Below are 20,908 nucleotides of genomic sequence, written 5' to 3' on the forward strand. Positions count from 1 at the left end.
TGCTGTGAGAAAGCCGCTCTTACAGGCTTGCTGCATGCCAAATAGTTCCAGCTTCACCCAAAAATGCCATCTGATGATACAATGTAATTAATTTTTGCTAATGAAGTTTGTTACGGTAAACTTCCTGCACAGCCTGGAACAACAAGGCGTACCTGGTGCACAGCTGTCCACCAGTGCTCCCAGTACTTTGCCGTCCCTCCAGTCCTGGCTGAAGTTGGTGATTGGCAGATCGGGGACTTTGTGTTGGATCCAGCCCAGCAGACGCTGCTTGGGTGTCTTTGACTCTGCCTGAATACAAAAGCACATTGCAGTTAGAAAGCTCCTGAAGAAGAAAACTTTCCATTTACAGCCACAAAAACAAGTGATTTTTAAACACCAAACCACGAGCTGGACGTTACCTCTTCATCCTCGCCTTCCCAGACTGGCATGGAGATGGAGTAGTGTAGGATCAGAGTCCAGACCAGACCCAGGATCAGTTTCAGGTTCCCATCTACAATGGCTTTAGAGTCTGAAAGAAACAGGCAGACCTCGGGTCAGATTCAGATCAGTTATTTGCCCCCCTCCTCTAAGATGTCACCAAGTGCCATAATCCCATAAAAAAGGTTCATCTCCGTCCGTCACATCCCTCAGTTTGTCCTTTTATTAAATGTTTATTGGCTCATTTTTCCCCCCTTTAGTAAGGTTTTGTGATTGGTACAGTTTGTTAGCAGGATTACAAAGTTATGGATGCAATTACGAGAAGAAGTTACCACAGTGAGGCTTGGATGGACTTAAAATTAACTGGAGAGGAAACAAATCATGATCCAGGAATTTCTGTAAGGATAATTTAACACCGTAAGCCGGGACACATTTAATCCCATCTTCACACAAATATCACACACCGATCTGGGTCCAGATCCTACTGTCGTTAACCTCCAACTACCAACATTCATATTTACAAGGTGTCCCACTTTCCTCTGCTGCCACACAGGACTGGATATTTCACGCGGCACGCTGCAGAATTCATTTCACAGAACTGTGCAACACTGAGCTTAGCTGCAGATCTGAAGTGCAAGCCAGCAACAAACCTGCTCCTGACTTTGTGGCTGTCAACCTTTTTAGCTCCCAGTCTGAACAAAGCGCTGCTGGGTAACATTTCACATCAACCAGACCTTACTGTACCAGCTGGTACCACACAGCAACATGAGTTCATCTTCAGCTGCTGCACAGAGTTCAGACCACAGCAGATAAAAATCATTTTATTCAGAGTCTCTCATAACAGCAGCAAGTTGTTAAAGCAAGCGTGTGATATTTAAATGAAGGTTATATTTAAGTAAAAGGAACATGTTGGAGAAGACATGTTTATAATGGTGTATACATTTATAGTTAAAGCAAATGTAATTATTTTAAAAAGTATTGGACTAAACATCTTTAAAGAGTGTTTTATAGTTTGAGGTCAAACCTTTTGCCCATCTTACTTTCCAGCCTCTCAAAGAAAGCCATATTAGGGTAAAGCTCAGGCTTAGACTGCTCTAGAAACAGTTTCAGACTTTGTCTTTGAGTACTGGATCTGTGTGATGTCACTGAGAGCCCCCATTCCTAATATGCTCATCTAATCCAGCTGCTGCTCAACTCTGAGAGGTGATGTTGGCTCAGATGGAGAGGAGGGGAAAAAAAAAACATTTGGTTTTAGACTGAAGATTAACAGATATTGATAAAGATCATTTTGACTCATACAAAGGCACTAGCAGAGATAATCAGAAAAACTTGTTCTAATGAGTAACTGCTTATAATCCCATTAAAACATCTGATATCAGGCTCTTTTGAAGCAGAGCTGCACGAGTCGCAGTCTACCTCTGCGAAACGACTCGTTTCATTTTATCCACGCCTTATAAATGGCCTGTGTTGGCGTTTTAATGCAAGCTGTTGACACAGTCGCGACACAGCTTATATCCGCTAAACACGCCACCACAGAGTGTGGGAAATCCTGTGATCCACCCCGAGAAACTTCAGCTCCGCTCCACCGCCAGCAGGACAGCTGTAGTCCCAACATGTTGCGACAGCTCAGGTTTAGGTGGAGCTTTGCAGAGCTGCCGCCTCGCCCAGTGACAACATTTGACTGTGTGCATTGCGACATCCTGCTTTCTACATTTTTTAAAAATTATTATCTCCCTTTTGTGTCCTTTAGCCCTCTTTTCCTGTTTCTCATTGTTCAAACTACATTTGCTTTTCCTCCATCCATCTCACTCTCCCCACCTGCATGAATTATTAACATACAGCTTCTTATCTATGGTTTCTCCCTTTCTTCCCTTCTTTCCCACTCAGACTGTAATGCCACACCTTTAAGTATGTGTGTCACTACGAACTGCAAACACTTTGCCAGTGAACTTTACCCCCAACTCACATATCCACCCAGCTTACTAACGGTTTAATCACACTAGCTGTGACACTTTCTGCATTAAGAATGTGAGTAACAAAGTGTTACATCAATGCATGAGAAATGCATGATTCACAGATCAAGACCATCCTTTTCTCTCCCACAGCGAGCTTTTGCACAGCCCCTCAGCTCATGAAAGTTGCCATTTAAGGCAGCTTTTGTCTGATTGGCTGTCTCTGACAATTAGAAGGTTTGTACAGAGGTGTGTACATGACCATATAATGACATCCCTACTTTATGATCAGATTCAGAGCAAAGACTAGAAATCAAACTGTCTGGATCAGAGGGACTTTTTAAAATTGTGCATGTTTCCTGTGTTTATATGGAATCGTGACCATGTGTAATGCAACGATCCACTGAACATAAACATTAAACTTCACGTTAAAATTGTGAGACAACAGATGATAGAGTTCGATTTGTGCAAATGAGACAAAGCTACCAGACGAAAACTGTTTTTACCTCGAGACTGAGCGTTGAGTGTTTCGAGTTTCGTGTACTGTGAGGTAAAAACTACCACTTTTGTCAATGAGTCTGGTGAAGTGGAACAGCTTATCTTTTGTCAGAACCAGTTCAAAGAAAAGCCAATGAGGAACCTTGAATCCATCTCAAGGCCAACAGATAGCAATAGCTGTAGTTCCAAAAACACTTCTTTTCCTAAAGAAGGGCACTGAAAACCAGCTTCTACGCCTCTGTAGTAATTTTCCTGCTCAATTTATGGGCTCACTACTTATTTTGGACCATACCGAATAAACAGTTCGTAATAATCTTCATACCTCATTTAAAACTGGAGCACTAGCTGTAGTGCTAAACTCCACGCTCATTTTTAGGATGTAGGTTGGCTGAACCTCTGCTCTAACACTTCACATCAGGCTGGGAACTAAACACCGTGTGTGCGCCGTTGTCGACACAGTTTCGTGGGTAACGAGGCTATCACCATGGTACCCCCATTGTTCATATAAAGGTCGAGAGTAGCAGAAAGAGACTGGAGGGCTTGGGGGGGGGGGGGGTTTAAAAAGCAGCCAGTTAAAACGATGACGGAAGGAGCAGAGACAATAAACCCGAGGACCGTTTGTGGCATCTCCAGAGTTCAGCTCGTGTGAGTGCCACAGAGAGCAGGTTACAGACGGCTTTAACCGCTCTAATAATCTGCTGCATTGTTCCCTGCCGGTTAAAGTCTGAGCCCTCCTTTCCCTCCCTCGTGACAGACTCCAAGGTAGCGCTGAGGAGAAGACATTACTCCAGCAGCCAGCTACAAGTCTTCAGCTAATATTTCAAAACAGCAAGAGAAACTCATTAAAAACCCTGATGTAACGTTCTGGGTTTGGTCCAAAGAACAAAGCCATAAATACTCCAGCAGCAGCAGCTTGCCAACTGAAACGCACACCTGGGCAGGTAAAGCCAAATTTTCTCACACCAGTTCTTCATTTCAAGAAATGACTGAAGTTGTTAACTGTGGCAATGATTTGACTCCATCCAGCCCACAAACCAAGAAATATGAGTCATTTTGCAGTGGTTTTCATACAATGGATAAAGAGATTATAGCAGGATCAAAACAGTTCTGCATGACCCGACCTACAAACCTGTATATCAGAGCCCATTTGGCCTTTTTATTATCTGTACCAATCACACTCCAAACCCAATCCTCTGTTTTGCTCGACACTACTTTACCCTACTGGACAACAAATGTTTGTGAACTACATAAAGTCCCGATGCAAACCTCGTCCTCGTCACACCTACATACAGAATCTGCAGTTAAAAAAAAACAAACAAAAAAAAAACAACTATTAAAAGAGCCGACATTTTTAGGCTTGAAACTGGCCAAGACAGAAAACAAAAGCTGCACTCAAAAGAAACTAAATTTAAATCTACAGCAGCATTATTTTGGACCAAAGTCAAACTTAAGACTTTGTTTTTTAAATAGATGTGACCGGTAATTCTGTGCATGCGGTTTATGTCCCAGTGACCCGCAAGTTCATTTAGATAGTTCTTCAATATAACGGACCGTATAAACTCTTTTTTTTTCCTTCAAGCCAGCTGCTGATATTTGAGACTTTTCTAGAACGACTGCCTTCTCTCCCATGCACAGGTCCCGACTTTGGTGTCACATTATCTACAATCAAGACTGAAACTGCATGACTGCATTAAGTCATGGGAAATATTTTCTCTTCAGTCAAATCCACTTCTGTGATTATCTACAGTTTTAAGATTTTTTTTTTTTTTTTTTTTTTTTTTTTTTTTAAACCCCTTAAACAATATTTAAAATAGTAAATCGAACCCATCTCCCTTCTTGTACCCGTCCCTTACACCATGTGTAGATCAGGTGAGTGCACTCAGTATTCACAGCTAACATGCCGTAACCATTAAAGGTTGACACGAGAGGTCTGCCTCAACTCCTGCGCCCCCAGCGATAAGAGACCACTGCAGTCGCCACCTCTTTTATTCTGAGATTCATCCATCCACAGCTCCATTCACAAAGTGGCTCACATTTAATACAGCCCGGATCTGCATCACATAAACAATGTTTTTGCCTCTCGGCAAGATGCTCTTCCTGCCCATACCTGCTGATTTGACCAGCTGCTATGGAGACAAAACAATATCAACACAACAAGGACAGGACTGGAGAAGCAAGTACTGGGATAGTTTGAGTTTGCATAAGGACAGACAAAGAAACGTGGAATTTTTTCCTTTTCATGAAGAGAAATAGAAAGCAAGAGAAGGACGGTGATAGCATAAAGGTGAACTGAACGGAACTAAATGCCTTTCTTATCTGTGAGTCAAACCTGGACTCTTACAGAAAGTTGCATAATGAGCCCTGAGCGCTTAAGCTGAACTAATCAACCTACTTGCTGACCTAGAACTCCAGAAAATCCTCATCTCACACCCAAGTTACAGACAGGATGGAGAAGTAAACAAAACGTTTACACATAAGAGCCACAATCAAACCCTGAGATCTCTCCATAACAGATTCAGGTTTCCTAACAAAGTAATGTGATGACCAAAGCTATCCCACCTCTACCTATAAAGCTCAGTGCCAGGTACAAGATAACAGGCAATTAAATGCAGGTATGGAGAAAAAAAACAAAAACAAAACCATTACTACCAAGTCAATTTGGTTACATTTTGTCGCCACAAAAGTTCTGATCTATTTAAATGACTCTATACTCATGACCAAGTTGTCTCCCTTCTAGGATTGCAGCAGCTATTTAAGCTTTCATCCTCACATTTCGCATAATAAAATGTCTGACTTCTAGTGAAACACGACTCATGTCTCTCAATACGAGTAGAAGCTCCATCATGCTGCTTTGGATAGCCTCAGCAACATCAATTCATTTACTGAAGAGGAGCTGTGTCCCAACTTTAATCCTGGACTGTCCATTATTGAAGTCATTCGATAGACAGGAAGAACTGGGCACTGCGTTCACTGATGGAGTGGAAAACCTAAACGCCGATACAGTTCAAATCCAGAGATTTCACTTTTCTCCCAATAGACTCCGTAATAGATTCAACTGTATTTTACTGCTCTGTGTGGAGGCTTCAGTGGGGCAAAGAATGGTCCCAACAGTTCTTCCAGTGTAACAGATCAGCTTGTCTGGGGCACTGATTCAATTTTCACTAAGCCTTTTAATAGAGTTTCCCCTTTGCCCATCTGCTGTGGTGAATTAAGGAATGTCAAAGATCACAAGCACAGAGCATCTCCACTACGAACAAGTACGACTGCTACAATCCTGGAAATCTGAGACAGACATCTGAGAGGTGGCTGAAAAATGAGGAAATGTCCTACGATTAGACAAAAATCAGACACACCATGTCAAACAAAGACCGTTGCACCATGGCAACCAATCAACAGTCCGATCAAAAAGTTTAACCGTCTAACAGATATTAAAATGTGGATAGCTTGTACATCTTAGTGTTCTTGCATGTTGTACTTAAACTAAACATTAAACCTCCACCCCCAGCATTTTGAGCCAACTTCCTTTAATGACTTCAATTTAGGAGATATTCACACAGCTTCAAAGAGGTAGGAGACATGATAGTTTCAATAAGACCATCAGTTTTAGGTCTACAAAGGAAGCAGAGCATCTGTTTTCTGATAATTCACTTAAGAAAATCACTACAATATAAACTTAAGGGTCATATCACGTCGGACAGCTGACCGCTCAAAACAAGTCCTTTCATATGAAAAGTCACCATAAACCTACGTTGTGATACCAGGCTCTTCCAGCTTTGTATAACTCAAATGCGCTGCGGTTGTTAAAATAAATAAAATTTGTCATAAGCAGAGGTCACTGCAGTTCACTTTCTTTGTAAGCATCTCGCCCTCAGAGGCACGGCTGCTGCACCGCTTACAGCTGTTCCTTTGCACGATGACTTGCAGACACACATGTTCAGCTTCCTACCCAATAATTTACCGCTCAACAGTAGAGAACAGTCTATGCCTAAAGCAGATCATCACACTGATCTCAGCCAACCACACCCCGCCTAAAACATTCACCTGGATGTCCAACACCGTAAGGACTGAACACTGAAACGGCAAATTCCTGTAAATATAATTTAAACCAAATCTTTTAAACCTGGGGCTCTTACAGGGTGACCTACAGGATGTCTGAGCAGTTTCCTGATGTTTTTGATCATTCAAGACAAGCTAAATTTTCAGTTTGAGTCAATTAAACGCTACTAGCCCACAGTCTCACAACAGTCCTGATTCTTCCTTTGGCGGAAGTCTAAAATCTCTTCAGTTGGTGCCAACATGCACGAAGACGCACGGAAGCAGCAACGATTTTAACGATGTCATGCGGTGAGATAACGGCAGAAAATCAAGAGAAATAGCCTGAAGACCAGTGGATGTGTTCAATTTCCTTTTCACCAACACACTGGCCTCAGAATTATAAACTCCAGCTTCAAACCATTTCAAACTTGTGCTTTGAGATTCACCACAGTAAACAATACGACAAAACTTGTTAACCAATTTTATCATTTCCACATTTCTTGCTGTGGTTAGAGGCCACATGCCTTTGACTGCTGTTAAATATTACGTTGGTTTTACTTTGTGCTTCAGTAAGACAGGGGGGTGCTATTGTGGCAAATGTCTGCCAACACCCAAGAAGAAATTGTTAAGAGTACTTTATTATCCAAATACTCAATCATACATTTGTTAATATAGTGTTTGGGGTTCCTCTATAGACTTGTTGAAATCAGTATTTCCAAAGAGCCGAAAGTCTCCAAATATCTTTCAGCATTAGTTGAATTAAACCTGCCCCAGCCTGTCAGGGAGTGACTGAGGTTATTACAAGGGGCAAAAGTTTCTAAGAAATATTAAAAACAACAAAACAAAAGACGACATTAAGCTGCAAAAGATTTTGATTTGAATACAATTTACAGTTCACTGCACAGCCTTAAAATCAGTTTAAGCCACTGATGTCCGTAATCTACCAATTAGGGTAGCAGCATTTAATCATGAAATCAACTAGCTGCATGCCTCTTTAGTCGAGGTACCCTTTAACCCGTCGAGTGCACAGACTTGTTTGCAGTAAATAAAACAAGTACAACTAAGACGTTAGCAGCTCCAACATGAGCTGTGCCAACCAGACACTGCAAGGACCCATGTTGAAAGCGAAGAGAACAAATATGTTTTAACACAGATTTTAAAAGGAACCATTTTTATGGCAGGTTGCAACATCAGCAAAAAGACAAAAAAGTAAATTTAGGTGGAAAAATAAATTTGAAATTTGCTGGCAAAAGTAAAGTTTGAGTGGAACTGGACAAAGGATACCTGCAGTGGTAAACAGGATGTGGAGCTACCGCGTGTGTGGTTTGACCTCTGCTGCACAGATTCCTGAGTGGTGAGATCATCAACTCCATCGCCCACCCCCCACCCATCCATCTACCAAGCCTGTAAATCACCCTCCACCCTGCTGAGGACCAATGGATGGTGGTAGAGGAACAAAAAGCCACACACACACACACACACACACACACACACACACACACACTATACATCTGAGCTTCAGTTTAAAATAACTATAAACACACACTCCGCAGGAAGCCTCTGCTGCTGTCAGATCGATTATTAACACATCATTCACACAACACACTGCCGGGAAACATGACACACGCAAACAAAGACACAAAGATGCATGACATTCCTCTGTGCTGAGAAACTGACGACACGTTCAGCGATAACGACCGTTATTCACGGGGTTTGGTTTGGGGGTGGATGTGGTTGAAATCAGGGTTGCAATAATAATAATAATAATTCCTGAGCAAAAATGTGCGCAAATGTACATAAAATAGCCTTAAAGTCTTCATTTTTATGGAAACAAAGTCGTTTTAGGGGCTAAAGTTAAACCCAAACAAACTCCAATCACCACATCGTGGTGGTCAGCTGCAGTCACGATCCTGGAGCCACATCAATGACGATCCCACAGATGAACGTTTAAAATATAAAAGATTTTGATTGTTTTATTGTAATCAAGCGTTGTTTGCAGAATAAAAAAAATAAATAAATAAAAAAAAATAGTTGGAACCACTTTCTCAAAAAAAAAAAAAAAAAAAAAAAAAGCATTAAAAATAAGCCTTTTTCTCCTCAGACATATCTACGAAGTAGCAGAGATGAGTAAAACCTTTAGCAGATGTTTATAAAAATTAGTTTTTAGGTCTCCAGTGGGGGTTTAGTGAGCTTTAAAATGACTAGAAATCAGTTTTCAACTTCCACTGCTAAACATCAGGTCGGCGCTCCCAAACTGGGGCACCCATTGATGACATCACCGCATGATGCATTGGTGTAATAAGAGTGGCGCCTAATAGGAGTCACATGAATCATGCACCAGCAGCTCAGAGGGGGTGATCCCAGCAACAAAATCCAGATTACAGGCAGAGAGAAGAAAGCAAGAGGCTTTTAATGTCTTTGATTCGGGTAATGAGCGGTGAGCAGGATACAGAGTCGGTGTCATTCTGTCTCTCTCTCTCCGTCTTTAATCTGGTTTTGGTTGGGCACAAACAGCTGCACAGACACAGATCAAAGACTAAGTTTGCTCCCATGTTCTAGAGAGTCGTTCACAGGGATTCCGAGTGAATGAACCAAATGATGAAAACTGGATAGCGTCCAGCGTCTGCAGGCAGTTTACCAAGCAGCAGAAATGCAAGAGCTTGTGCGCCACAAACAATAACAGGCCTGAAACTGAGCTTTGTGGGACACCGCAAGCATGATGTGCAACACAGCAAACAACAAGTATGATATGGACAAAGAGCAGAAGAAATCTGAAGGTCAGAGGAGCCACAAGAGAGCTCACTAACCAGCGCAGAGCTGCCCTGTCATTAACACACAAACATCTGGCATGACGTCTGCATGCATAAACAAGACACACACTGACAAACACACTGCAGCGTTTAGCCCTGCATGACCTCACCCTGCTGGTTCCCAGGCAATGATGTCATCACAACCAGACCTGCCATGTGGTGAGGAAGAAGAGGTTGATCGAGAAGAGAAAAAAGGGAAAAGGGGAGAAAACTGGAAAAGTGTTAAAGTGGACATGCAGCCACAAGCTCGCACACAAAGACAAAAGCAGCTGAAGGTTCAAAAGCTCCTTGAAGGGTTTGACAAAACCCTCAGGTGATGGTTGTGGAGGGGGAGGTTCAGACTATGTAACAAGTCTAAACATAAGAACGCACTTTTGTGCAGCTGTGCTTCATTTTCCACTTCGATGGATTACAGCTTGTGTGACAGAACTGGTGATGAACATCAATTAAAATAAAGTCAGTAATAGAAATGAGTCAGTTAAACTACCGAGTACACCAACACAAAGTCCACTGGATGTGCACTGGACAAACCGGTCATTACCTCATATGTATTAAATAACTTGAGACCATTTCTTGTCTTAAAATTAAAAAAAATAAATAAAAAAAAAAATAAATCCACCCCAGCCCAACATTACTCTACAGAAATGATCAACTTATTCACAGTTTCTGAAGTTAAGGCAGCCTAAAAACAGCCAAATCCTTTAAACCTCAGATAGGAAAATAACTAAAACCAGACTTGTTTAGTGACTGGATCATTTATTTATTTTTTTAATATATAGAAAAACAGGAGGAAGAAGAAGAGGGGCAAAAGATTAAAAGATGAAGAAATTGAGTGAGTAAGAGGAGAAGCATTTGGGATATTTGCAGCTGAGCCAGGCTGCAGGAGGTTCACCGCAGTGATTATCAGTGAACAATCCTCAGTAAACCATCACAACCCCCCCACACCTCTCAAATTAAACCTACAACTAAATCTAAAACACGCACTGAACTCAGTCTGCCTGCATGTGCGTCTGCGTTTTCAGACCCAGCAGTGTATCATCTTCCTGTCATTCTGATAGTCATCATTAACTAAATATTTGGCACACAGTGGCTGCGCTAAACTCTGTCTGCTGCCACTACACTCAGACAAAAGATCACACTTCCTGCATCAAAAACAGCTCAGCACCAATTCACAATGACAGACGACATGACAATAGCTCCCCTTCATAAATGCATGATCAGCTGTGAGACAGTCCAGCGCCTGTGTGAGTGTGGGCCATTTTTCACCTCTGATGATACCGCAACATAATTTAAATCGGTCTCCATTGTTCCTGTTCACAAGTTTCATCGTTAGATATCTGAAAACACCCAAACAGTCAGCTGATAGGATAGTTTGACACAATGATCAAACCTTTATTGGGTTCAAGATACTGTGCCATGTTTTTGTTTTTCCAACATAGCGCCACTTAATCTACTGTAGCCGCATCACTACAATACCCCAAAATGAAAAACAATATGCACACTTTCCTGTAAACTGAAATCCCTTTTTCAAATCATGTCTATTCAAACCAAACCAAAAGATTTCCACATGCACATGCAAGAGGTTTCAGTCAGAGAAACACATTGGGCACCTTCTCAAAGAGGTTTTAACCAGAGCTAAAGGGAGTTTGGGGTATTGTTATAAATCTTTCTTTACTATAAGTGAACAAAGTGTTGGTGACCAGCCCCAGAGGCTCACAGGAGTCACAAAAACCTGGAGTTCGTTTTCTGTCTGGGTACCCAGCCATGGTTCAGATCATCAGAAGCTCCGTCCACCTTTTATGTCACCATTGGAAGATTCCTGAAAGCAGCCAGACCAAGAGGCCAGTAGAGGAACTGCAGCTTATAGTGCTTCCCACAATGGCTTCATTTTATTTTCCTCACAAAGGCACCAGTCTTTGTTGGAATCGGACTCGACAGGTGAGGAAGTGTGTGAACTTACCACCCATAGAGCCAAAATAGCCTTATTAGGGGGAAATAAAAAGCAAATATCCTTAAAACGTCTGATTTTAGAGCAATTGTGTTTGTCATTCTGTTCCATGCTGACAAATTTCCTTCAGTGCTAAATAAAATTAAAAGAACCCAATTAGAGGAGCATAAATAAGTCTCAACTGTGACAACTCCAATCAAAAACAGGTGAAACTGTAGTAAAACCTTTAAATGTTTGGTGGATTTCAGCTGACATGTGCTTCTTTAAAGCTTCTCAGTGCAAAAACTTTGTTGCATTTACAGCCGAAACAAACAAAGGTACTTTTCTGTGTGCAGAGAAGGGGCGAGCATGCGTGTAAGTCGATATCCCGGCCGCTCTCGTGTTACCTTTTCTGCAGCCACACTGAGGCCTGGGTCTCACACACATTAGCGTGGGAGGGAACGAAACTATAAACACCACAAACCCTTTATTTATGTGTATACATTAAACATCTTCAAGGTCGACATCAAATGCTACAACCGCACCGGGGGATCGTCCAATCAGAGCGCGCTGCCTCACATGTTCTCAGGCGCAGAAACTCGCCCTGGGGCCAGTTTTTTTTCCTCCTCTCTCAAATCCTCAGTTTGAGGAGATTTCAGTCACATCTGAATGAGACATTTGGCACACGGACAGCACATTTTAGCTTTGTGTGTTGTTGTGAGGCTACACTGGTCAGCACTTTATGTGTGTTGCATTATTACACTTGTTATTTAACCTACTTGGTGCAAAGACAGGGAGAAAAAAAATAAAATAAAGACATCCTGTGAGAACACTGACATTTTTAGACAAGAGCCTTAAGTGCAACTCCTATAGTGCAGTTGACCAAGAAGCATCCAGTCAGACCTTTAGATACTTTGAGTTAATACGACATTTTTAACTCAAATTTTCACCACCAGGACAGTATTTTACTAGCACAGTTTTGTTGTCAGGTTGTGTGCTGCTGATATTTTACTTTAGTTATTTTTGTTTAGCCCTACCAACATTTTAACAAGAGGCTTTGCCTTTTCTTGGGTCAGTATCCCAAAGAATGAGTAATTTTAATAACATGATTGCTTCATACAGGCAGCTGTACAAACTCCCAGGACTCTGGTGAACCCATGCCAATAGTAACAAAAATAAATAAAACAATACTAATAAATGAATAGATGGACATTGAGCAGTTTTAAAATTAAAAAAAAAAAAAGAAAGAAAAAGAAAAAGGGGGGCAGAGAACTACGTACTGGGGGAAATCCTCATTACAGAAATGTTCTTATGACTCGCCTGGTTGACTCACTCTGATATAAAGAGCAGTTTTTAACTTCTTCAAAATTTCTTTAACAGCTTTGGATAATTCACAATGATTTAAACCTTCTAGACTTAACAAAAACCACCTTTACCTCTTCAGACAAACCAAGATTGCACCAGGGAGTAAACCGACCGTCTATACTTAGACATTATTGCTTCTCAGCGAGGAGATGCGTAAGGTGGAGTTGAAGCTGCACCCCTTTGGATCAACAGTTTCAGCTGGCCTAAAGCCGAACGACTTTTCCCAGTAATTTTAGTATCAGACAAATGCTGTAATGCAATAAAATCATGACAGTTTTCCAAAGTTGTGCCACTTTCCCAACACAAGGATTTGAGCAAAATCGTGAAGAGCTCCTCCAGTTAAGTCAGGAATAGAAAAAATAAAGCTCTTACTCTGAGAAACTTTGAGCGTGTCACAGAAAGTTACTTCTTCCAGTTTGCCACTTATACCATAACCTCACAATTTTAGACTAGACCAATAACACTGCAAAGAGTTTACATGGTCCAGAGTTACCCGGTCTCCACAATAACCTCAGTTCACAGGCTCTGAGGAAGAAATGTATAATTAAACCCACCGAATGACGAGGAGAACTTGGGGAATGTGCTGGTGTTTTTCCCACTGGTGGTTTTTATAGTGTGTTAGCGCGAGCTTGCTCTGACAGCGAAAACATGAAAGCAGTTTTGTCTTTCTCTACAAAAAGAGAGAAAAAAAAAGTGCTTTGTTCCAACACCTTGGGTCATGCTTCCTTAATTTCTCTAATGCCATCCTTCAAGGTTGAAGAACCAAAGAATAAAACACTGCAGATGTTATCCAGATTTATCTAGTTATGCTTCTAGTTTTGGACTTATTGTATGTGACACATGCTGTGATCTGGTTGCAATTACTGATCTGGTTGCAGTTATTCTCAGTGATGACACACATCTCTACAGAGGCTGTAAACAGGGAGCTGAGGATGAGACTGCGGACTTGAAAACAACCTCATCTGGACGGCCCATGTTTCTGCTCCTCTACATGCTGACACAGTTCAGTCAAGCCACAGTAGCAACATCTGCAGCGAAGAGGAGCGAAGGCCGGAGCCATAAATATGACACCGCCATGATGGCTTGTTCTCCTCCTGGAGGATGGAAACCAAGGAAGTGAAACAGATGAAGGAGCAAACAGGTTTCGGTAAGAGTGGAGCGATGAGGTTTCAGTGAGCGCAAACACGGCCAACTTAAACACTCCTCCGTCCAATGACTCAGACACAGGAACCCTCCGAGAATCCTAAAAGCTCCAGTTTCCAAAGGAAATGAAAACAAATCATGAACTCTGCACTTAATTATTATGTTTTAAGTGCTGTGCTCAACTAAAAATCCACTGCTGTTAAATTTAGTGCGAGTGTGAAACCGATTCTCTTAAAAAGAACATTTAATTTTAGAAACTTGGTTCTGGAGACTGACGCTGGTTAGTCAGCCCAAACCAAGTTTCTGTGAGGTCACCTAAGATGTTTGAAAGCAATCCTCATCCAATCAGCAGCTTACACGACTGATGTGGAAACTTACAACCAGCACAGACCTTTAGTCATTAGGCTGATATAGTCTAATAACTGAAAAGTTGGGTTTAATTTATCATTTGTAACTTTTTTTAAATATTTATTTATTTATTTTTAAATGTAATGAACACCAAAGATCGATGGGCAGCTGTGGCTCAAAAGGTAGACCAGCTCAATCACTAGATCCTTCAGGCAAGGATGCACTGAACAGATGTTTCGATCACCCATTGAGTGATTGGGTATCCGAGACAACGGGCCTGATGCAAGGTCTTTGTCCTTCAGAGCACATCAAGAACTCAAACTGATATCCACCCACTTACATTTGAATGACAGTAGGATAGCTCGATACTGTATATGAATGCATTTAGAGAAAACTGGCAGGTCTCCATTTCATCCACAGATTGAACGCATCTAATCCAAAACATTCAATACTGAAAGTGGTCCCCAAGTGTATGAGGGGATAACGCTGAAGGAGAGGATCAGCCAAAGTGAAAAGCATTACCTGGTTTCTGTCACAGAACTTCTACCATCACATCTCAAAAGAGTTCTTTCCTGAACACCCTGAAGAAAGTCTTCTGCTCCCATCAAATACTGTAATAATTTTACACCAGTTTCCTGATTTATACAAGTATCACATACAGTTCATTAAATGATCAGAAATGACAAGAAGAGGCGCACATTTATTCAGATAAATTTTTTATACTTCTTTAATTGGATGCTACAAAAAGAGTGACTAAATGTTCTGTAAGGTTGTGATTCCTGTGTGCTGCGACGTCACCTGCATTTCCTCACAGAACAATCTCTGACCTTTCTCATGGTACCTGAACACATCATGAGGCATGCTCCTAATGCTCCAAGTTACGTGACACTTCCTGTTTATTAACACCCATACTCATCAGCCACCCTCAGGTTACTTCGGCCAATCAGCAGCTCTGTTTACTGAGGTTGCCATGACAAGTAGGAAGAATGTGTCTCACTGGCCCGACCTTGAGGCCTTTCTGCCAGTGTTATCAATCACTCCTCTGTGTGTGTGCGCGTTCAGCCCCCACACCTCCGTCTTTGCCTCGATACCGACTGTTCTTCACAGTGATGAGACTCAACAACAATGTCACCAATTCAGTTCCAGCCATTTCTGGTTTCTATGAAAGTGTTCGTTCTGGAGCCACTGAATAACTAACCTTAAGAAAGTCTGTCAGTGAGCCAAAAATCACAGAGAGTCTGTGGCTGAAACCGAACATAAATGAGGATATTACAGTTTGAATTACTGTGAACTAATCAGAGTCAGGATGGTTGGGTACCAATGCTGCTGCACTGTTTTAGTTTGGTTTTTTGCAGTCATGTTTTCCCCATTATTCCAGGAAAACTAAGAAATCTCGGTCAGAGACTTTCTATAAAGTCTCAGTGCCTCATGCCATCTTTCAACATTTAGATGGCAAAGCTGATAAGCAGCAGAAATATCAGCCAGTGGCATCAGTACATGCCATCTTAGTGAACCTGTCAGTAGTAGTTGCTAGCGTTAGCTGATAACTTGACCCTCTTGTACAGGTATGGTCACTTCTGACTTTAAAAATAAATAAAAATTTTACAGCAGCCAAAACTCCAATGCCGACACCACAGTGGTCATGTCCACCCTTTGCATCAAGCATAAGGTGTGGCTGATTCTCAGTTATTCAGGTCATGGTGATCTTACGAGCTTAAAAAGAAAATACTTAAATCCAGTCACTTAAGTTCTAAAACCAAAAAAGGTGGCGAGTCCCATGTATTTACCCTAAGGTATGAACCCTACAGAAGGTCATTGACCCATTACTGATCATCTGTGTTATCACATCAGACAGCGTGGAAAAAGGTGGGCGTCATTACCACCAGAGGTTTCGGGTTAAACGAGTAGATATCCCACCAAATCACATAAACTATTGAGGTCACCTGACACAAGGTGCGAGTTGGGGTGGAGATGCTTGAGAAGGGATCTCAAGTCTGCATTTGTAGGTGGCTGTGAGTTTGTGTTATTCAGGGGACAGAGACTTCCCGTTTCGCTCGTCTTTCAAATCAACCGTCTCCTCAGTCCAAAGTGTGAATTCTGGCATCCACGAAAGAGTGACCTTTGTCCTTTAGATGTACAGCTGAGTTTGTCGAGATGATCTTCTCACACAGCTGCGTTTCTCCCATTAATGTACTCGCCAGTTTTGCTGGCATCAGGATTAAGATCAGGTCCAGGCCAGCGGAAGATTACAAAAACCACAAGTAACATGACGTGCATGAACAGTTTCAGAGTTTGTGCTTCAGTGACTCTTCGACTGACAGCAGTTTCTCTTATCTGTTTTGAGCTCTGATAAAAAGTTTAGAGTGGTAAACTAACACACACAAAAATGAAAACCGAAAACACGTCAGAAACAGAACATCCAGAAATCTGTGTCAAAGCCTGAACTTTAAACCGAGACCTGGCAGACAGAAACCAAACATCTATCAGCTGTCAGAGTTCAACGAGGCGAGCTGGACGTGGACTGTTGTTGATACACATCACCATGGCAACAAATGGCCAAAAGAGAAAGGGTGAACTCAAGAGTGTGAGAGTGTGTGCACGGTGAGGTTTCTGCTCCCAGAGAGGAGCAGCCAGCCAGCAGATTAGCTAATATCTCACCGAGGGAGGCAGCACTAAATGCGCTGAGAGCGGCCCGACGCTCGTCAGCAGATATGAAGACGATGCGCATCTTCATTATGGATTTATCCGTCAATGATTAGTCATGTTACAGGAGTGTCAAATCCATTTAGTACAAAGTCAAGACTCAGAATCAATAAGTCTCGACTCCCGTTTTTCCAGGAAGTGTCAAGTTTTAAATTCTTTCATTGGAACATTTTTAGAAAAGCAGAAGCCTGACTGGATGTAAATGTAATTGCTGCGCACTCAAAAGAAAAAGTGAACATTTGTCTAAGATACTGAAGGGTACAGGCTACACATATACAATATTGTATATTTGGGTCAGAAGGACTCAGTTTCGGTGTAAAAAGCTAGCTATTCCAGGTGGCATTAGATGAGTTTTTTCCCCCCAACTTTCAAAACATTAGTCAACTTTTTCCTGTGACAGTTCCCAGAGTCCTAAGGCATTCCAGTCAGTCGTCATTCCACGCAGGTAGCAGTAAAAACAGCAGGACAAGAAGAAATCTAATCTTGCAGATCCAACTTTGTGTCAAGGTCCAGAAAGACTAACAGGCGATTCTTTTTATACAAGTGTGGCAGCTCTGAATTCACTAAACGTCATACAACAAGTGTGTTGAGGTCTTCTATGAGTTTACTGAACTCTATTGAGTTCCATGTCTGATCAGTCACATTCAGGGGGTCACGCTAGGTGAAGCAAAGGATAAAAGCAGGATTTTTTCTTAATTTCCCCTCATTTGTGTCTCCATCCTCCCGCCCATGACAGTCAACCTCAGTACGCCATGCTCGAGTACAATAATTTCCTAAAATGTAGCTGGATGACAGGAGCCAACAGAGGACACAGCAGTGCATCTTTTGCAGAACAGTTTTAATCTTTGAGGTATACTGTCAATTAGGCGTGGCATCGAGCAGGACAAGAGGAGGAAATAGTTCTTTGTTTTAATAAACCGTTTCAGTCCCTTCACTGTGAGTGTGGGGCATTTTGATTAACAGTAGATCAAAGTATAAAGATTTCACACCATCTCACATCTGTTGTGAGACATTAGAAACAAAGACTCTAAAGAGCACAAAAAAACCCAAAACAAAAAGCAGGACTGATTGTCTGCTGCCGATTGAACAACCAGGAAAGTTTGACATTCTGAAAATGCAAACAGAAGTGGAAAAATTCTCCCACTGAAACGTGGGGTTGTTCTTGGAAAAACAGGGCCTGGAGGCACCACAGGTTAACTCTGCATGTAGAAGAGGTCACGCCGCCTGATTAAGGTCACACCTGAAAGCTACAGATCCCGTCAGGCCTGTTCTCACCTGGTTCCTCTCACACTGAGGCAGATGTAGAACAGCACTGCAAACGGGGACAGAAACCAGTTGAAGGCAGGATTATTCAACTAAATTTACCAGCACAGGTGACGTCATATTCCTGACACAATAAATGAAGAAACACTAATCGGGGCAAGCACAGGCTAAGAAGAGCATGCAAGCAATGCTAGCTTGTAGAGTGTTAGTAATGATCAGACAGGGACATAAAACAGACTACAGCTACTTCTCCATTCCAAAACACAATGCATTACAGCTTCCATTATACGATTGTGCATTTACACAAAAGCTGCACTAGAAACAGGAAGCAGAGACATTTCAGGCTTCCATAAAAGCAAAACGTTATTTAGAACTTAAATTTGGCTCAAGTGACAGAACTGTCACTCTGAAGGCAAGGCTGTGAATATTTAAAGCTACACCTAGAGAAAGAAGCACCACGATCTTATGTGCTCTGGTGCAAGGTTATCCTGGTAGCAATGTAGCTTGGCTTAAGTTCAGGGCCAATTATCTTTCACAGCATGCAACCATCGAGGTACCCGTCTCGTCTGCATTTTACTTTAAACATAAAATGTTAGGCAGAGCGTGCGAATTTATCCAAACAGTTGCTCTTTTGTTCAGATGTGCGTTTAGTTTTCACATTTGAGTCACACCAGTAGCAGGAAAGCCACTCAAGGTAATTACTGCAAGTCATTTATGCAGCTTTAATGTTGGACATGTATAAAAAAAAATAAAAGATAAAAAATAAAAAGTATTTGGCTCAAGGCTAAATACTTACCTCTGCTCTCCTTACAATTTGTCCCAGGTGATTTGTTTAATTGGTGGCGTTTAGCACTTCTGTTATGCATTCACGCTGGTTTTGCACAGATTTCCATCCAGTGTTTCCAAATCCTAAATTTGTTTTTCCATGCAGTTATTCCTCGTTTCAGCCTCAGCAGAAACCTGATAAACTAGATGTACACAAACTGCTAATAACAACGCAACACCTCCATTACACCCATCGTGATTTTTTCCAACTCCAGATTGTTAGGCTTTGACTCTATACAAGCTTTGCATGATTCCCAGTTCACACTAATGCCATTTGTTTCATTCAGGGCCACAACACATCCCCTGGGTTCAACTGCCTGAAACTATTGCCTTTCGGCCATCTTTCTACTGTTTGGATGCCCCTCATGGTCAGACATGGCCCATCTTTATAGCAGTTTGAAGCAGAGAAGAACTACTTGTACAAACAAGCATGTTTTAATGAGCATGCGCTGTCTGCACACCGACTCAAACCGTTTTAGCCAACGTAGGATTAACAGATGAGTAAAATAATCTAGATGTTTTTCTCCAACTTAAACTGATCACGTCACAGCTACTCCATAAATCCATCAGCTTTCCCAATCATGATGCAGCACACCGGTCTGCACAAGTGGATGGGCCAACGCCTTTTGTACACAACACACTTCTCAACTCACTGGCCAATGTCCAAAAAGAGGTAGGCAAAAAAAAAAAAGTGTGCATATAAGGTGTTGCAATCTCAGAATGATGATTCCAGCTCCAAACAGACACACAAGGTTCATTCAGGGATAGATTTCTCTCTAAGGCGGTAAAGATTTGCTTCTTAAATCAAACTCCTGTCAGAGGATAAACACGGCCTCTGCAGAGATTCGGGAACCTGCAGAAAAAGCGTTACAACACGGCAACGTCGCAAGCTCCAGCTTCATGAACAGTTTTCACCTGAACCATGCTGCAGAAACAAAAATTAGTCATCTGGAACAGACATTTAGCCGGCTGCATTAAATGTATTCATTCACACATACACAGAAGTTCAACTTTCAAGTCCAGTCAAAGTTTATTTTTAAAGCACATTTTAAACAACCTCAGTTGACCAAATGTCTCTACCAGTTAAAGAGAACGTACACTATAAAATAACCACTAAACAATAAATATACACTTAAAAACCAAACAAACCAAGTAAATAAGAGACTGTTCTTGCTCGTTTTTGGGACTTGCTGAGCAGCATATACTGGCTTTTATTATCCACATAAGTTTTTAAGAGCGTTGAGGGCCTGGGCAGCTTATATGTGAAAAGGTGAGTTGCTCCTAAGATTAGGAGCAACCACTGAAAAAGCTCCATTGCCTCCGCTTTTAAGCCCGGATCCGGTAGGATTGTAGGGTTTCACTGCGGTTGCACTGCCTAACGAAGCTTAATAGTTATTCCGTAAACTATTAGGAGTTAAATATGAGTGATTTCACTTTGATTGTCAGGCATATCTAATTAAAGGCCACGATGCATAGCTGAATTAAGTGGAAGCTGAGATGCAGAGGATGGAGGCAGAGGCACAAAGACAATATACGCCAGGAAACCGGTGGGTGTTCCTGTGTTTGCTGCTCTGCTGCCAGCTGAGGAGGAAACCCGCTGCTGTACAAAGTAGTGCTTTTTT

General features: G+C 41.7%; 1 protein-coding gene across 4 annotated transcripts in view; it reads right to left on the reverse strand.

The window, feature by feature from the left end:
* Positions 1–20,908, reverse strand: part of LOC102301082 (filamin-B) — a 64,865-nt gene that overhangs the window by 35,960 nt on the left and 7,997 nt on the right. For all 4 annotated transcript variants that reach the window (XM_014338923.2, XM_014338922.2, XM_014338921.2 and 1 more), the window contains exons 2-3: positions 399–508; positions 153–288 (exon numbers count right to left, since the gene is read on the reverse strand). In XM_014338923.2, coding sequence (XP_014194409.1) covers positions 153–288; positions 399–508 — 246 coding nt within the window. The remainder of the gene's footprint in view (positions 1–152; positions 289–398; positions 509–20,908) is intronic.

The sequence above is a fragment of the Haplochromis burtoni genome, unplaced genomic scaffold (assembly GCF_018398535.1).
Source record: "Haplochromis burtoni strain Fernald_Lab_line unplaced genomic scaffold, NCSU_Asbu1 Contig_183, whole genome shotgun sequence".
NCBI lineage: Eukaryota > Metazoa > Chordata > Actinopteri > Cichliformes > Cichlidae > Haplochromis > Haplochromis burtoni.